Below are 19,702 nucleotides of genomic sequence, written 5' to 3' on the forward strand. Positions count from 1 at the left end.
TTGGTCCATAACCACATCCCAACCGAACATATTCCTTTAAACAGCAATATAGAAGCGATAGCTGTAAGAATAACACTAAGATTTCGAGTAACCATTTGTTCAGTGTACCTTCCACCAGCACCAGATATACAATTTGAAGAAATAGATCAACTAATCTCCCAATTCCAATCACCTTACTGTTAATGGGAGACCTGAATGGGCATAGCCATTCAGGTCTCCATTTAAAACTGACAAACTGGGGAAACACTGACATCAACAGACGAGGATGAATAATAGAAAGAATAATAGACCATTATAACCTTTCTCTACTCAATAATGGCAAACATACGTACTTTCACTTTCCTAGTCATACAACCTCAGCAATAGATCTAACTATATGCACACCTTCCCTTCTACTGGAATTAAAGTGGCAAGTAATAGAAAACCCATACAGCAGTGACCACTACTCAGTAATCACCGTACTGACCAGAAACCCTCCTTACCACCCCGCTGAAAATAGAAAAAGGCAACTGGGAAAAATTTAGAGAACTGGCAATATTTAATCCACAAATCATCCAAGAAACATTGGTCGACGAAGCTCTGAAGTATGTCACAGATATCTTAATACAAGCAGCCGAACAAACAATACCAACAACTTCAACTCGTTTTCTATTGCACCCAAAATCCTGGTGGAACGAAGATTGCATGAAAACAAGAAGACAACAAAACAAAGCTTGGAGTAAGTTCCGGAGATATCCTACAACAGATAATCTGATAAAATTTGCACAAGCACTAGCTAGGTATACACGGAAACAAGCCAGAAAAACTTCTGGGATCCAGTTTACTTCCTCATTAAATAGAACAACAAACACAATAATAATATGGAATAAATAGGAAAAATGAATGGGATATAAAAACCAACCATCACTAGTATTACACTGGAATGGAGAAAGCATTACCGAACCATCAGAGATAGCTAATATATTAGGAGAAACGTTTGCTAAAGTATTGTCAAAACAATTTTACATTACAGAATTTTTGACCTATAAGGAGAAAACTGAAAAAAAAAAAAAAAAAAAACAGAATTAATTTTAATATCAAAAGGATTGAACCCTATAACCATCCAATTACAATTCATGAATTATACCAAGCAGTATCAAAAACAAAACCAAGTGCAGTTGGACCAGACAGTATACACTATGATATGCATAAATACCTAAAGCAGAAAGAGGTAGAAAACCTCCTTCAACTGTACAACTGCATTTTTCTAGAAAACCAATATCCTGAAGCATGGCATCATGCAATAGTATTAGCTTTCCAAAAATCCAATAAAGATCGGAAGGACCCAAACAACTATCGACCGATAGCCCTCACTAGCTGCTTAAGCAAAGTGCTAGTGAAGATAATCAACAAAAGATTAGTCTGGTATTTTGAGACAACTAACTGGTTCATCAGTATGCAGTGTGGATTTAGACATAATCGATCCGCATTAGATCACCTTGTACGAATAGAAGCAGATATAAGAGATGCATTTATAACCTCAAAGCATATGGTTGCTATATTTTTTGATATAGAAAAGGCCTACGACACAGCATGGAGACACGGTATATTACAAAACATCCACGATGCAGGACTCGGAGGATATTTACCACTATTCATCCAAAATTTCATGAAAAATAGAACGTTTCAAATTAGAGTACAAAACACAATGTCAAAATGATATAAACAAGGAGTTCCCCAAGGGTCTGTCCTGAGTGCCATACTATTCTCCATAAAAATAAATAGCATCACAAAACAACTACCACCCACAGTGTCATATGCACTATATGTAGTTGCCTTCGGTATTTCGTATCAAGCACAGAACACGGGAACAATAGAAAGACAACAATGCACAATTACATCAGTCATTAGGCCCAGAAAACGGGTTTAGAATATCAAAACAAAAAACAGTCTGCGTACATTTCTGTAGAAAATGAAATTTGCGTCCTGAACCTGAACTAACATTTCAAGGTAATATAATGCCAGTTAAACAAAGTGTAAAATTTCTTGGACTCATTCTAGACAACAAATTGACCTTTGTAGAACATATAAAGCAACCTCGTATAAAATCTATGAAACAACTTAAAAGTCTTAACAACAGCATCTTGACCATTATACCTTGCTCAACCTGTACAAAGCACTAGTAAGGTCAAAAATAGATTATGGAGCACTGGTTTATGCATCGGCAAAAAAGAGCGCCCTCAAATGATTAGATCCGATTCACCATAATGTTATACAAATGGCAACAGGAGCTTTCCGCACATCCCCTACATACAGTCTCTATACAGAAGCTAATGAATCACCACTGTTCCTGAGGAGACGAAGCTGGCTTACAGGATAAGGCCCATAAGAGAACATACGACTTGGACAACTTTATTCTCACCAAAAGGGGAAAATATATGTAGGAACTACAAAACAGCAAACCAGCCTCTAGGCATCAGACTACAGGAGCTACTGATAACACATGATCTCAAAATAGATAATGTTGCAAACCTAGAAGGGCATATAATTCCACTGTGGATAAAACATCCCACAGCTTATGAACTCTTCGCACAAAACTGGAATAAAAATACTTTACCAGACAGCAACTTTCAACAACTTCATGCAGCACATAGAAAGCAATATCCCAATCACATACCAATATATACAAACAAATCGAAATCGGAGAACCATGTAGGAGCATCAGCAGTATTCCCAGATGTTACACTGTCACTCCCAAAAGAATGCAGTGTATACACTGCAGAATTAGTAGTTCAGATAGCCCTGGAGCATTTCAGAACCACCTACCACTTGAGAACAGTAATATACTGTGATTCATTAAGTGTTATCCAAGCCGTACAAAACACAACCAGTATAACCCATCCAGTACTCTGGCAAATTAAACAGATAATAACAGACTTCACAAATAAAAAACAAGAGATACTTTTCTGCTGGTTACCGGGATAAAAGGAAATGAAGCAGACAGAATTGAAAAATCAGCCACTAACCTTCGAGAACAATATTTCACAGTTCCACATAAGAACTACAAGCCAATCATTAAAAATCGCTGTCTAACCCAATGGCAAGAACTCTGTCAAAAACAAACTTGGAATAAATTATATGAAATAAAACCAAAAGTTGAGCACTGGAAAACTAGCATAAAGAAATCAAGGAGAGAAGTTGTTCTGACCAGATTGCAGATAGGACATATGCATTTCACAAATGGTTATCTATTATGTGCAGAACCCCAAAGATGCCAAGTATACAATACTATCTAAACAGTTAAACATATACTTATAGAATGCCCAACATATGAAAGTGATCGAAAACGAATTTTTTCATCATTATATAAAGGAAACCAAAACATCACCCTTGAAGATCTTTTCGATGACAAGAAACACGTATCAGATGTTTTTTATGATGACAAGAAACACGTATGACAAGAAACACGTATCATACAAACAATCTGCTGTAAATAATAATATAATACCACAGAAATATTTAATTTTCTTGCATTCGAACAAGATTTATATACAGAGAACATATGCTATAACAAATGAACTAGCACACTATGATCTCTGTTGTCAATGTGCCAATAAACACCAAATCAGCAACAACTAATACTAACAAGTAGACTCTCATCACTTGGTGCAATATGATCACTTTGCTTATTGGACATTTGAAGTGGTGAAACCCATGTTTGGTTCCCCAGAAAAAAGTTTCCAGCATTCCAAAATAAGTTTCCAAAATAAGATGCAGGATATTTCAGAGACTGCTGGGAATCATTGGGGTACAAGTAAACACATGGGTTGTGTTAGGGTAGCTAAGAAAAAGAACAGGTGCATGTATACTTGTGTGTACACCAATGCTAGGAGTTTAGTAAATAAATTTGATGAAATTGAGGTATTGCTCAAAACATCAAAGGCAGATATTGTGGGGATTTCAGAGACGTGGTGTCACACAGATATAAGAAATGCAGAACTGGAATTTGGGGAGTACAATGTCTACAGAAAGGATAGACAGGATAGGAAGGGAGGAGGGGTTATGCTATTAGTTAAAAAACACATAAAATCCAAGGAAGTGAAGCCAGTCGACATCGCTGGACAGTGCAGTGTCGAGTCAGTTTGGTGTGACATAAGCATTGGGAGATCAAAATTGAGAGTAGGAGTGTGCTATAGGCCTAATGACTCTGATGAGTATAATAAGAAACTGTTCGGAGAAATAGAGTGGGCCAGTAAATCAGAGAGTCTTATGATGGGGGATTTTAATTTCCCAGATATTGACTGGAATTTGGGGGCTGGTCACTCACACAGTAGCAAGGCTTTTGTGGATTTATTGGATGATTGTTTTCTACATCAGCATGTTCGGGAGGCAACTAGAGGGAGTAATACTCTTGATTTGATTATCAGTAGTGATTCTTCATGCATTAAGAATCTGCAGATAAATGAACCACTTGGTGGCAGTGATCACAGTGTGCTGAAGTGGGAGTTACTCAAAGAGGTAACTACCATTAGGGGTAAAGGGAAGGGGTATTGCTTTCGTAAAGGCGACTACAATGGACTGAGACAGTATTTAAATTCTATACAGTGGGATCAACTGATGATATTGCCAACAGCAAATTCAAAATGGGAAGCATTCAAAGAACTTATCGTGGAAGCTACTAGGCTTTACATACCAACTAAGAAATATTGTTCAAGGTTTAGGCCTAAATGGTTGTCAGATGAACTAATGAGGCATATGGCAGAGAAGAAAAATGCATGGGATACATACAAATTAACACGTGACACGGACGCCTATGATAGATACAAGTTGATCTGTAACCAAGTTACAAAGGAGGTTAAGCAGGCGAAGGCAGATTACGAGAGATCCTTGGCAAGGGATGCGAAGAAAAACAGCAAAGAGTTCTTTACTTATGTAAACTCTAGAAGGAAGGGGATGAATCAGATTGGTCCACTTGAGATCGATGGGTCAACTGTTGATGACCCTGCTCGGGTAGCTAACAAACTAAATGAATATTTTGCATCGACATTCACACATGAGGAGTTATTCAGCGAGGGGAATGCCAGAGGTGTATTCAACTCTAGCAGTAAGCTAGAGAATCTTGTAATAACTGAGAGCAAAGTGGAGGAGAAATTGTTGAAGATAAACACAAGAAAGGCACCTGGGGTGGATGGGATCTATCCAGTTATATTAAAGGAGGCAGCAAAGGAGGTAAGCAAACCCTTAGCCATAATTATGAGAGCTTCCTTGGACTCAGGGGAGGTACCCATTGACTGGAGATGTGCAAATGTGACCCCAATTCACAAAGGGGGATCAAAGGCTGACACAAGTAATTATAGACCTGTGAGTTTAACTTCTGTTCCCGGAAAATTAATGGAGGCACTGGTGAAAGAAGCACTGCAGGATCATCTAGACAAGACTTCAGTTATAGCTAGGACACAGCATGGTTTTGTTAAGGGGAAGTCTTGCCTGACCAATTTGATTGGATACTATGATGCAGTCACAAAAGAACTGGATGCAGGGAATAACTTTGATGTTATATACTTGGATCTTAGAAAGGCTTTTGATACTGTTGCACATGGAAGACTGCTGCACAAATTGGAGCAGTGTGGCATTGGAGGCAAGTTGCTGCTATGGATAAAGGGGTGGTTGAGGGGGAGAAGACAGAGAGTGGTAATCAATGGACACTGCTCATCGTGGACTAATGTTATTAGTGGAGTCCCTCAGGGTTCAGTATTGGGGCCTTTATTGTTTTCTGTATTTATAAATGATATTGATGATGGTATATCAGGCTTAATGTCCAAGTTTGCAGACGATACGAAGGTTGGCAGGGTTGTCAAGGACACTACTGACACTATGCTGCTGCAACAGGATTTGGAAAGGTTGAGCAGATGGGCTTCGAGGTGGCAAATGAAGTTTAACATTGACAAATGTAAAGTACTACATATGGGAAACAGCAACCCCAGAGCAACGTATCAACTCTGTGGTACTACACTGACAGTGGTAGAGAATGAAAGGGACCAGGGGGTGGTGGTGCAGGCAGATATGAAGTTCTCTGAGCAGTGCAGACGAGCTGCAAGAGTAGCTCATGGTGTATTGTCAATGATATATAGGAATTTTTCTAGCAGGGATAAGGAGGTGATTATTCCCTTGTATAAGGCAATGGTCAGGCCACACCTAGAGTACTGTATACAGGCCTGGAGGCCTCATTTCAGGAAGGATGTAGAGCTGCTGGAACGAGTACAGAGAAGGGCATCTAGATTGGTGAATGGGACAAAGGGGTTCTCTTACGAAGAAAGGCTTAAGTTTTGCAAATTACAGTGTCTGGAAACTAGGCACCAGCGGGGTGATCTGATAGAGGTGTACAAAGCCTTGAATGGTTTGAGCATGCTCAATGCTGATGGGATTCTTCCTCTAGCTCAGAAAAATCACCTGAGAGGGCATAAATTCAAATTGAGGAAAGACAGATGTAGGATAGATGTGCGGAAATTTGCCTTTAGCCAGCGGGTGGTTGGTGGGTGGAACAGACTTCCATCCCTTGTCGTGGAAGTTGATAGCCTAAATAAGTTTAAGGCTCAGCTGGACAGGTATTTCGAACGAACAGAGGGGTGAAGTGGAAGTGGTTATTTTTATTTATTTATGTTACTTTTTTTTTTTTTTTTTTGGCTGATGCTGCATAAGCTTGCTTTCTTGCATCAGATGCCTCTACTAATGCTAATGCTAATGCTAATTCTTCTCTCCTGCATCCAGTTCCTTTGTGACTGCATCATAGTATCCAATCAAATTGGTCAGGCAAGACTTCCCCTTAACAAAACCATGCTGTGTCCGAGCTATAACTGAAGTCTTGTCTAAATGATCCTGCAGTGCTCCCATTAATTTTCCTGGAACAGAAGTTAAACTCACAGGTCTATAATTACTTGTGTCAGCCTTTGATCCTCCTTTGTGAATTGGGGTCACATTTGCACATCTCCAGTCTGTGGGTACCTCCCCTGAGTCCAAGGAAGCTCTCATAATTATGGCCAAGGGTTTGCTTACTTTCTTTGCTGCCTCCTTTAATATAACTGGATAGATCCCATCCACCCCGGGTGCCTTTCTTGTGTTTATCTTCAACAATTTCTCCTCCACTTTACTCTCAGTTATTACAAGATTCTCTAGCTTACTGCTAGAGTTGAATACACCTCTGGCTTTCCCCTCGCTAAATAACTCCTCATGTGTGAATGTCGATGCAAAATATTCATTTAGTTTGTTAGCTACCTGAGCAGGCTCATCAACAGTTGACCCATCGATATCAAGTGGACCAATCTGATTCATCCCTTTCCTTCTAGAGTTTACATAGGTAAAGAACTCTTTGCTGTTTTTCTTTGCATCCTTTGCCAAAGATTTCTCGTAATCTGCCTTCACCTGCCTAATCTCCTTTGTGACTTGGTTACAGACCAGCTTATATGTATCATAAGCTTCTATGTCACATATTAATTTATATGTATCCCATGCATTTTTATTCTCTGTCACATGTCTAATTAGTTAATCTGACATCTACACCTACTCTCATTTTTCCTTTCCCAGTGTTTGTCACACCAAACAGAATCAACATTGCATTGTCCACCCACATCATTTGGATGCACTTCCTTAGATTTTGTGTTTCTTAACTAACAGCATAACCCCTCCTCCCTTCCTATCCTGTCTCTCCTTTCTGTACCCATTGTACTCCCCAAATTCCAGTTCTGCACTGCTTATGTCTGTGTGACACCATGTCTCTGATATCCCAACAATATCATTAGCATTAGCATTAGTAGAGGCATTTGATGCAAGAAAGCAAGCTTATGCAGCATCAGCCAAAAAAAAAAAAAAAAAAAAAACCCACTTCCACTTCACCCCTCTGTTCGTTCAAAGTACCTGTCCAGTTGAGCCTTAAACTTATTTAGGCTATCAACCTCCACCACAAGGGATGGCAGTCTGTTCCACCAACCAACCACCCGCTGGCTAAAGGCAAATTTCCGCACGTCTATCCTACATCTGTCTTTCCTCAATTTGAATTTATGCCCTCTCAGGTGATTTTTCTGAGCTAGAGGAAGAATCCCATCAGCATTGAGCATGCTTAAACCATTCAAGGCTTTATACACCTCTATCAGATCACCTCGCTGGTGCCTAGTCTCCAGACACTGTAATTTGCAAAACTGAAGCCTTTCTTCGTAAGAGCACCCCCTTGTTCCATTCACTAATCTTGTTGCCCTTCTCTGTACTCGTTCCAGCAGCTCTACATCCTTCTTGATTTCTGCCTTTGATGTCTTGACTAGCACTTCAAGCTCATTGAATTCATTAACTATACTCCTAGCATTGGTGTACATGCAAGTATACATGCATCTGTTTCTACTTTTAGTTACCCTAACACAGTCCATGTATTTACTTGTTCCAATATGACTCCCAGCAGTCCTGGAAATTCCCATTGCCTTGCTTTCCAGGCTGCTGCTCAATTGCATTTCAATAGAAGTAGTGCAAGAATCACTTTTACCTCTTCCAGCAGCTATTGGTAATCTATTGTATTATGAATGCTTCAGTAATAACTTTTAATGTTAGTATATTCATGTATGACTGCTTCACTTATAATTTAGTTCTGTTTATTTAAATTTAAAATGTCTGCTGAGAATTATTTTTCCAATATTGACTTTTCTAAATATCTGCAGAGAGTGTACGATGATGATGATATAACAGGAGATTCAAAAACAGAGACAAAAAAGCTGGAAGAACAGGTAGTGTATATTTCTTAAATCACATTGTTATATAATTGTTAATTAAGATCAAATGAATTAAAAAAAAGAATACTGACTTGTAAAAAATCATTCTATTACAAATTATATTTCTGTGTTATTTAGTAATATGATTCCATTTATCTCATCATGACTGATCTGTCCAACTTTTATAAACTCATGAAACACAGCTAGTTTTGACCTTTTCATTAATTCTCCAGCAGGGGCATCATGTTGTGAGATGGTTTACAGTCACATGGAGTATATTCTACTTACAAATGGAAATGCCGACCGGACTAGCCATGTGGGTAAAGTGCCTGCCTGGCAACCCAAAGGTCGCGGGTTCGAATCCCGCCTCGGGCTTGGATCAAAGTACTGCAAAAACCTTGGGAGGTGCACTATGGCCACAGAAACCGATGCACCAACTACCGAAAAAAAAAAAAAAAAAAAAAAAAACAAATGGAAATGTTTTTAACATTACTATTTTTGAATATTTCTCATGTTTTCCCTAGTGCAAATACATTATAAATTGAATATAATATGCATAATAAAAAAAAAAAAACCTGTCTTCACACAGACTGTGATTTTTGCACTTTGATAACACAGCTATCATTTTATATATATATATATAAAATATTTTAAGTATAAAATATTGTAGGTCGAACATGTTAAGGAGCTTTATGCATAGAATTAAAACTAATGAATATATGTTATGAAAGAAAGGGGGGGGAGAATGAACCGGAAAATAAAATAACATTGCAGTGTCTTTCATAATTTTTGTGTCATCGTCAGAGGTCATCCACCAAAATCATGAAAAAGACAGCAATGCTCTTACTTCTGTTTCCGACGTGTTCTGTATGCATAGGTTCACGTGTGAAATAGCCACGTGGTATTTTATAAATTTAGATTTTAAATTTATTTTACAAATTTAGATTTTAAATTTGGTTTGTGCAAAAATTAAGTTAATGTGCTAATAAAAGTGGTTATGATATATGTGATGCATACAAATCATGGATGACCTTACAGAAGTAAGTGAAAAGAATTGAAAATGAAAAACAAAGCCAAAAGTAGGGAATATCGAGTATAGACAGTAAGACAGGGTCTTACCGTTACTAGTAGAACTGACCGAAAGATTGAGTTAGCGGGTTACCAGTATATTTATGTGTAGGTACGCTAGCGGCTCCTGGCGTAAAAAAAAAAAAAAAAAAAAAAAAATTTATCGTGCAGGTTTGGATTGAAATGAAATGTGCGGTGATGATGTCCAAACTGCCCAGGATAGTTAAGAAATATAATAGCTGACAAAATAGCGGTAAAAGGCAGCTAAACTTTGTTAAGGCAAAAAATAGATTGGGTTAGGTTAGAAAATAGAGTCCCGCAGTATACCGAACGCAACAGCGGGACTCTATTTTCTAACTTTACCCAATCTATTTTTCACCTTAACAAAGTTTAGCTTTAGCTGCCTTCTACCACTACTTTGTCAGCTATTATATTTCTTAACTATCCTGGCCAGTTTGGACATCATGCATTTAACCTAGCACATCATCATCGCCCATTTCATTTCAATCCAAACATGCACGATAATTTTTTTTTTTTTTTTTTTTTACACTAGGAGCCGCTTAGAGTACCCACACATAAATATACTGGTAACCCGCTAACTCAGTCATTTGGTCAGGTCTACTAGCAATGGTAAGTCCCTGTCTTACTGTCTATACCGATATTCCTTAATTTTGGCTTTACATTTTTCATTTTCAATTCTTTTCACTTACTTCTGTAAGGTCATCCATGATTTGTATGCATCACATATATCATAACCACTTTTATTTAATTTTTGCACAAACCAAATTTAAAATCTAAATTTGTAAAATAAATTTTAAATCTAAATTTATAAAATACCACGTGGCTTTCACACGTGAACCTATGCATACAGAACACTTCGGAAACAGAAGTAAGAGCATTGCTGTCTTTTTCATGATTTCGGTGGATGACCTCTGATGACACAAAAATTATGAAAGACACTGCAATGTTATTTTCACCTTGGTCGTTTTTTCAATTTTTGCAATTCTTATTGTTATTTTATTTTCCGGTTCATTCCCCCCTCCCTTTCTTTCATAACATACAGGGTGATTCACTACCAGTGCGACAAACTTACAGGAAGTGTAGGAGGCCCAAAGACGAATCGGAATCACATAGCATTGTAGGGTCCGAAATGCCTTCGTCATGCAGTAGAGGACGTTGAATGTGGGAGTTCACGTGAACAGCGATCCCGCTGGAAGTTCAGCATTTCTGAACCGGTTCCCGAGGCAGTAGGATGGACGAGTATTCAAACGTTGAACTGGCCGACATGCACCTCGCGTATGGAGCTGCGGACTGTAACAGGTTTGCCACTCTGCGTTTGTACCAGGAACGATTCCCGCACAGGCGTGCTCCTCATCATACGATTTTCGCACGTGTGCACAGAAGGTTACGTGAGACTGGTTGTTTCACAAGAGGTACCATGAATCGAGAGCGAACGACGAGGACGCCAGACAATGAGGAGAATGTCCTACGTCTTGCAGAAGGCAATCCAAGTAAGAGTACTCGAGCGATAGGTCAACGATTGGGTATTTCCCAATCCACTGTATGGAGGATACTGTCAACAAACCAAATGAGTTCATACTATTTGCCCCTCGACGTGGGCACCTGTACGTGGTGAAGGGACCTCCCATTGACGCTGCTGGACTTCCAGACTAGCATCACTGGGATCCAACGCCCACAGCCTAGGTTCCGGGCTTACATCAATGGAATCCGGCGTGTTTGCCGTGCGCTGCGACCCGTGGAAATTCGGAAAGGGGGATCCTGGTGGTTGAGGGGCCCAGCTGCAATACACCACTTTGGCCCCTGCTTCGACAAGACGGGTGGTCCTGGAAGGCCCGGCTAGGATCAATCGGCTGGTAGGCTCGCCTGCGAGGGTCAACCGTGTCAATGCCACGCCCCTACCCTCATGGTCCGAGGGACAGGATTTAGGCTGGCGGCGGTGCGGGTATAGTGTCTGGGTAGCCCTGGCGTCCCACTCCCGAGCGCATTTATTGCATGCTGGGTAGTGGGCGTCCCTTTGGGCTCCGTGGTGGGTGGGGAGCCCGGGCACTGAACAAATAAAAAACCTCTATGAATCCTGAGAAACTTACTCCTTCAGGGGCCCCAACCCGGTCCCTATCTGAAAATTTAGACAGAGAATCAGATAGCATTATTGCTAATAAGAGGCAGCGAACCGAATTACCATCAGGGCCAGTCCCAAGGTTCCTAATCATGCACTCAACCGGTGAAAAACCGATTGGTAAAATGTCGCCCTTTTTCATTCAAAAAGGGTTAGATGGGTTAGTAGGTTCTCCCAAATCAGTTAAGAGGCTCCGTTCTGGAGACCTCTTAATTGAAACCAAAAATGACAAGCAATCCGAACATCTACTCCGAGTAACATCAATCGGAGGAATCCCTATAACAGTGACACCACACAGAACACTCAATTCATCGAGAGGTGTCATTTCGGAGTGGGACCTTCTCGACGTGACCGAGGAGGAAATCTGCTCCGAATTAAAACCACAGGGAGTCATTGCCGTCAAGAGAATCACTGCGCGAAGGGATGGAAAAATTGTTAAAACCAGGAGCGTAATCCTGACTTTTAACACTCCTAAACCTCCTGACAAGATTAAAGCTGGATACATCAACTGTTCAGTGCGTCCATACGTTCCGAACCCTTTACGGTGCTTTAAGTGCCAGAAGTATGGACATTCTCAAATGGCCTGCCGTGGAGTCCTTGCATGCGCTCGATGCGGTGCAAAGCACCACGAAACAACAGCTTGTTCAGCCGCAAAACCCACCTGTATTAACTGTGAGGGCGAACATCCGGCCTACTCACGAGCATGCCAGAGGTGGAAAGAAGAAAAAGAAATTCAACGGCTGAAGGCAGAGCTAAATATATCATACCAGGAGGCAAGGAAATCGGTGAAACCAATGAATATCAACAGACCTACCTACGCCCAGAAGGTAGCAGGGAGATGTTCCGTCGAAACTCAGACGGACATGACCATTCCTCCAAAGGAGTCTTTCACTCCCATCGCGCGGTATCTCCTAAGTTCGCAAAAACCTACACAGAAGGACCAATCAGCTGCCACTCCTATATCGGTACCTCCTAATGCTCCACAAATTACAAAGGTAGTTATGAAAGAAAAGAATAAGAAAGGGGAAGTCCCCCCCTAGTACCCAAGAAAAGATGGATGTCGAGCAGAAGGAGGTACCCGAAAAGTCAGTCTTGGAACTCTTTGCGGAGGAGGAAATGGACACGGGACAGCGTCCTTTCTTCCCCAAAAAAGATAAATCCAAGACTGACAAAAGTAAGCCCTCAGCATCAAGGCCCTCCTGCAAAAGCACGAGCCAGTTTGCTTTTGCTTGCAGGAGACATATCTAAAGGCAAATGATGATCCCACCATGCACAACATCACAGTTTTTCGAAAGGATAGAATTGCGGACGGCTCTGTACATGGGGGAGTGGCTATCCTTGTGGGTAACCATACCCCAGTGCAGCCCTTGCTAATTACAACCAGCATAGAGGCTGTTGCAATTCGCCTTTCAGTGGGATTCTTATTAACTGTATGCTCTATTTATTTGCCACCTGGGACTGACATCTCCCAGGCAGACCTTGATGATCTTCTAACGCAGTTGCCTCCCCCTTTATTACTTCTCGGGGATATGAATGGACATAACACCCTGTGGGGTAGTGCTAACATCAACGGAAGGGGACGAGTCATAGAGCGTATGCTCAATGACAATGACCTTTCCCTTCTAAATACTGGAACAAACACCTTTTTCCACATGCCTACCCGTACCTTTTCTGCCATTGATCTCTCTATCTGCTCCCCTTCTCTGCTCCCTTCACTCACTTGGGAAGTGGAGGAGAATCCATACGGAAGTGATCACTTCCCTGTGATAACCTTGTTACACAGTGGGAGACCATGTCTTCCCTTCAGGTTACCACGGTGGAAGTTTGATCAGGCTGACTGGACTGCCTTCCAACATCAGGCAAATTTTGATCTTAGTACAGTCAGTCAAGAGCCTATCAATGATGCAGTTAAGTACATCACAGAAAATATTGTCCAAGCAGCTGCGAATACTGTTCCAAAAACATCTGCCCGGTTTCCACCATTTCCCAAACCCTGGTGGAATTCACAATGCACAGCAGCAAAAAAGGCTCAAAACAAAGCGTGGGGGATATTCCGCCGATATCCTACCACGACCAACCTTATAGCCTTTAAACGTGCACGAGCCAAAGCACGCTACATCCGTCGTCAGAGTCAAAAGGAATCGTGGATCCGTTTTACATCATCTATTAACCAGTTTACCAACTCTAAGGTAGTCTGGGATAAAATCCGGAAAATGAAGGGAAAATACACAGCGCACCCCTCATCGGGCCTTGAATATAATGGATGTACTATTGCAGACTTTACTGCAATAGCGAATGCTCTTGGGGAAACTTTTTCTAACATCTCCGCAACATCATCTTACTCCCCAGAGTTTCTGGTCCTAAAGTGCAACGCTGAAAAACAGCCCTTAAATTCACATCGAAGGGATCCCACCCATACAATGGGCCATTTAATATCCATGAGCTGAAAACAGCACTCGCCCGTACAAAGGCTACCGCTGTTGGACCAGACAACATCCATTATGAAATGATCAAACATCTTTCACCAGAATCCATGGACCGTCTGCTCCTCCTGTACAACAGAATCTTCCTCGAGGAGCACTTTCCGGAAACCTGGCGCAAGGCAACTATTCTTGCTTTTGCTAAGCCAGGAAAGGATCCTAAATATCCAAAAAACTATCGTCCTATTGCTCTGACCAGCTGTATGTGGAAAATATTGGAGAGAATGGTCAATGCTCGGCTCTTATGGTATTTAGAATCGAATGACCTTCTCTCCCGCTTTCAGTGCGGCTTCCGAAGAAATAGGTCCACATTGGACCACTTATTTAGACTGGAAACATCTATCCGAGATGCTTTCCTAAAAAGAGAACATTTGGTGTCGGTGTTCTTTGACATGGAAAAAGCGTACGACACAACTTGGAGATTTGGTATTTTAAGAGACCTATACAATCTCGGTCTGAGAGGCCACCTTCCCATTTTTATTAAAAATTTTTTATCCTGCCGTTATTTCCAAGTTCGTGTAGGATCCTCCCTTTCCCGGCCTTTTTGCCAAGAGGAGGGGGTACCACAAGGATCTGTCTTAAGTGTTACGCATTTTGCCATTAAAATAAATTCCATTTCAGAACAACTTCCTCCAACTGTAAACAGTGCACTATGTCGATGACTTCAGCATATTCTCTCAATCATGCAATATGAGGGTTATTGAGAGACAACTGCAACAAGCTATTGACCGTGTTAACATCTGGGCCACGGCCAGTGGGGCGCCTCCGTAGCCAGGTGGGAAGGAGCAGCAGTGCGTAGCACACGCTTCTTGATTAGACCGGGGTTCGAGCCCGTCACCACCAAATACGGAACATGCGGAAAGGTCAGGGAATGACCACCGCACCGGAGCAATATGGCCTTAGTTGCTAATGCTCCTAAAAACCAAATAACAACAACAACGGCCAGTGGTTTCAGGTTCTCACCGGAGAAGACCGTTTGCGTCCATTTTTGTCGCAAACGTAACCTCCACCCTGAGCCTGAATTACGACTTGGACAAAGCACCATCCCAGTCGTATCAGAGGCAAAATTCCTGGGACTCATTTTTGACAAAAAGTTGACATTTGTTCAACACATTCGTCAGCTACGTGCGAAGTGTACGAGAGGGCTTAACATCCTCCGCTCTCTCTCTTCTACCTCTTGGGGTGCAGACCGATGCACTCTACTACGTCTGTACCGTGCACTTGTACGCTCAAAATTAGATTATGGGTCTCAGGTGTATGCATCTGCCAGAAATAGCGCTGTTCGTTGGCTTGACCCCATCCATCACCAAGCCATTCGTATCGCTACTGGTGCATTCCGAACATCACCTGTCCAAAGTCTGTATGTCGAAGCAAATGAACCATCGTTGTCGCTTCGACGAATGCAGTTGTCTCTACAATATGCCTTCAAGCTGAAGTCCCTGCCGGACCATCCCACGTGGACATCCGTTTTCGAGACACGATGGGAAAATCTTTATAACACACGGCGGACCGCCAATCGCCCATTCGGCATTCGTGTTCAAGAGCTACTCAATGAGCTTAACATCTCGGTAGACAAGGTCGCTCGATCATCAAAGGAGCCCCTTCCACCCTGGCATGCACAAACACCAGCATGTGACTTCTCGCTCAAACTTGCGACGAAGTCTAATACTCCAGCCTCTGTCTACCTTCAGCTCTATTCACAACACCGTGCAGAACATTCTGACTTCTTGCCAGTTTACACAGATGGCTCGAAGTCAGAATCGTATGTGGGATCTGCTGCTGTCTTTCCAAATAATACCGTATCAGAGCAGATACCCCTTGACTGCAGCATTTACACTGCAGAGCTGCATGCCATAGAGTTAGCTCTAGATCACATAAGAAAACACCGTTACCAACGGAGTATTATATATGCCGACTCAATGAGTGCACTACAGGCTTTATCAGCGATGTCACACACTAATCATCCAACCCTGTCCCGAATCCAGCAGATAATATACAGCCTCTTTGTAAGTGGATTCGATATCCGATTCTGCTGGATCCCCAGTCACATCGGGATTAGAGGAAATGATTTGGCTGACACTGCAGCCAAATCGGCAGCCCTGACGGATAATCTTGACCTGTTAGTCCCCTATACAGACTACAGGCAAGTGATCCGTAGTAACCTACAATCTCAGTGGCAAGATTCGTGGCATCGACTGATTACTACAAACAAACTATGTCGAATTAAGCCTATGATCCATCCATGGCGGTCCAGCTTACGCAGGGATCGCAAAGAGGAAGTTGTTCTTGCTCGGCTCCGCATAGGACACTGTCATCTAACACACTCCTTTTTGCTGAGGGCTGATGACCCTCCTATGTGCGAGCAGTGCGACACCATTTTATCCATCAAACATATTTTATGTGACTGTACCAATTTTAGAAATGCTCGTTATACCGCTTTTAATCATCTGACTGAGCCATATACACTCAGTCAGATTTTATCCGACAATGACCATGTGTCTGCTATTTTTAGTTTCCTAAAAACAGTAAACCTTTTTACTCGTATTTAAAAAAAAAAAAAAAAAATCTTATTATTTTAAGGTTTACTATTGTTACTCGTTTACAGATATTTGTCTTTTACAGTTTACAATTGTTTTTATACTCTGACTTAGTGACCTTATTCATTAGGTCACTGAATGTTTTACTAATTTTGTTGATAAAGTTTTGGCGCATTATAGCCTAAGTTGCTGATGCGCCAATAAAACTCAACTAACTAACTAACTAACTCATACTATTTGCAACGCGTCCAATCATTGGAACCTGCGGATTATCCACTCCGGAGGACTTTTGCTACTTGGTTTCTTCAACAGAAACGGTTTGCAAATGCTGACTTCCAGCGGGATCGCTGTTCACGCGACCTCCCGTTCAACGTCCTCTACCACATAGCGAAGGCATTTCGGACCCTGCAATGCTATGTGATTCCGATTCGTCTTTGTGCCCCCTACACCTCCTGCAAGTTTGTTGCACTGGTAGTGAATTACCCTGTATATCGCTCCCAGGGTATACGGAATATATTCATTAGTTTTAATTCTCTGCATAAAGCTCCTTAACATGTTCTACCTACAATATTTTATACTTAAAATATTTTATATATACATATATACATGTTATGGCTGTAGGGTACGTTTTGCTATAGCAGAGTCCCTGATCCATAAGTTATGTTATTGTAATTCAGACTTATCTAATTTCAAACTTAATTTCCCCCCCCCCTATCATATAGCTTCTCTATATCATTATTCCTGATTTTTATATATATATATGTAATGCTATATATTGAACAAAGTATGCATAGATGGATGTAAAAATTACACTAAGTGCCAGTAACTACAAATTTGAGGATAGTAGAAAAGGAAGTACAGGAACTCCCTGACTTACATAAGGGTTGCATTTGGTAGAATGCTACGTAAATCAGATTTTACGTTAGTCAGAATTTCCCCGTGCTTGTGCAGCACTTGCAACTGTGCTTGCTGAATCGATTGAATCAAAAAAAAAAATGTTTGACTAACATCTAAATAGAATTGTTTATTGTATTTATTCAATTTTTTATCTCATGTATAGGAAAAATTACAAAAGCGTGCAATTTAAAAAATATAAAATTACAAAAAAAGAAAGGAGACAGGCATAACATCAGTAAGTTTTTATCTCTTGAGCATCATTGCCAGAATCGATGTCTTCAGCTGATAAGTACGCCGCTGCGGAGGGCTGTGGAGATTTAGAAGGGGTGGCCGCTCAACCTTACGAAAGAACATATTAATGGATGACTCTACGGTGACTTTTTTTTCTTTTCATCGTAGATTTCTTTGTAGCAAGCAAGCATATCATTCACTCTTCTGTTAACTTTTAAGAATCATTCACTGTGAGGATCCATCTTCTCAAACCTCGCCATTGCAAGTCAACAAGTTCTTCGTTAGTTAATTCCTTCTCTTCCTCTGTTAACTCCTCAACGTCTTTGGCATCAACCTCCAACTGAAGTAGTTCTGCAACCTTTACAATCTTATCTAACCTCTTCATATGATTCATCTTTTTCAAAGCCTTCGAAGCCTTTTATGTGCTGTGGGCATATTTTTTTCCATGCGCCATTTAAACAACTTTTAGTAATTCCCACCCAAGCCTTTTTAATGTTTAAGGTGGAGTGTTATTATAAGATTTCCAAAAGTCTCTTAAAGTAAAATTTTACTCATCGTCTACTGCAGACAACGCCTGAGCAATGTTGTGCATAAATAGTATGCTTTTAAATATTGTAAGATTTCCAAAAGTCTCTTAACGTAAAATTTTTCTCATCGTCTACTGCAGACAATGCCTGAGCAAATGTTGTGCATAAATAGTATGGTATGCTTTTAAATTTGAAATAACATCCTGATCCATAGGTTGGATGAGTGAAGTTGTGTTTGGCAGTAGAAATATGAGTCTCATGTTTGAATTGAAGTCATCTAGTTGCATAAGATGTCCAGTAACATTATCTAATAGAAGCAAAGTCTTGAAAGGAATGTCGCTGTCTTTACAATATTTTTCAACCTCTGGAATAAAGCAGCATTTAAGCCAATCCTCAAAGGGAGATATTTTTATTCATGCTCTCTGGTTCGATCAGAAATGCACAGGTAGGGTGGCTTTATTGATGCCCTTAAATGCACGAGGATTCCCAGAATGGCACACAAGCAGTGGTTTTAATCTGTAATCTTCTGCTGCATTAGTCCCAAGCAAGAGCGTGGCCCTATCTTTTGACACATTGTATTTTGCTCTTTGGCAATGTATTTTCGATCCGGCATTTTTTACCAATACAGAGCAGTCTCGTGAACGTTAAAAATTTGTTGCGTTGAAGAGCCGCCTTCATTAATAATTTTTTCCAACACATCACAAAATTTCTCTGGAGCTGCAGAATCGGCACTGGTGGCTTCACTGCATGTGTTAACGTTGTGGAAACAAGCACGAAGCTTGGACCTATAAAACTATCCATTGCTTGCCACGAACTTGGGTTCGGGTTCACCGTACTTATCCTTAATATCTTTATAAATACTTATTGCTTTTGCTTGAATGGTCATTTGGCTCAAGGGCGCTCGCTTCCGAATCTGATTTTTTATCCATATTGTTAACAGCTGTTCCATCTTCGATATAGCACCTGAATTCTGTTTTATGATCACTGTTGATCTTAAGTGCATTGATCCTTTGACATGTTCTTTTATACGTGCACTGTCCTTTAAAATGGTATTCACTGTTGAAGCAGCAAGACCTTGCAATAGATGACAAACTTT

The 19,702-nt window shown here is 40.8% G+C and overlaps 1 protein-coding gene across 4 annotated transcripts in view; it reads left to right on the forward strand.

Moving 5' to 3' along the window:
- FAM21 (Family with sequence similarity 21) overlaps positions 1-19,702 on the forward strand; it is a 1,354,861-nt gene that overhangs the window by 257,188 nt on the left and 1,077,971 nt on the right. For all 4 annotated transcript variants that reach the window (XM_090388854.1, XM_090388862.1, XM_090388870.1 and 1 more), the window contains exon 5: positions 8,679-8,744. In XM_090388854.1, the coding sequence (XP_090244980.1) occupies positions 8,679-8,744 (66 nt within the window). The remainder of the gene's footprint in view (positions 1-8,678; positions 8,745-19,702) is intronic.

Source organism: Mastigoproctus giganteus, chromosome 2 (genome assembly GCF_048544385.1).
Source record: "Mastigoproctus giganteus isolate SK-2022 chromosome 2, ASM4854438v1, whole genome shotgun sequence".
NCBI lineage: Eukaryota > Metazoa > Arthropoda > Arachnida > Uropygi > Thelyphonidae > Mastigoproctus > Mastigoproctus giganteus.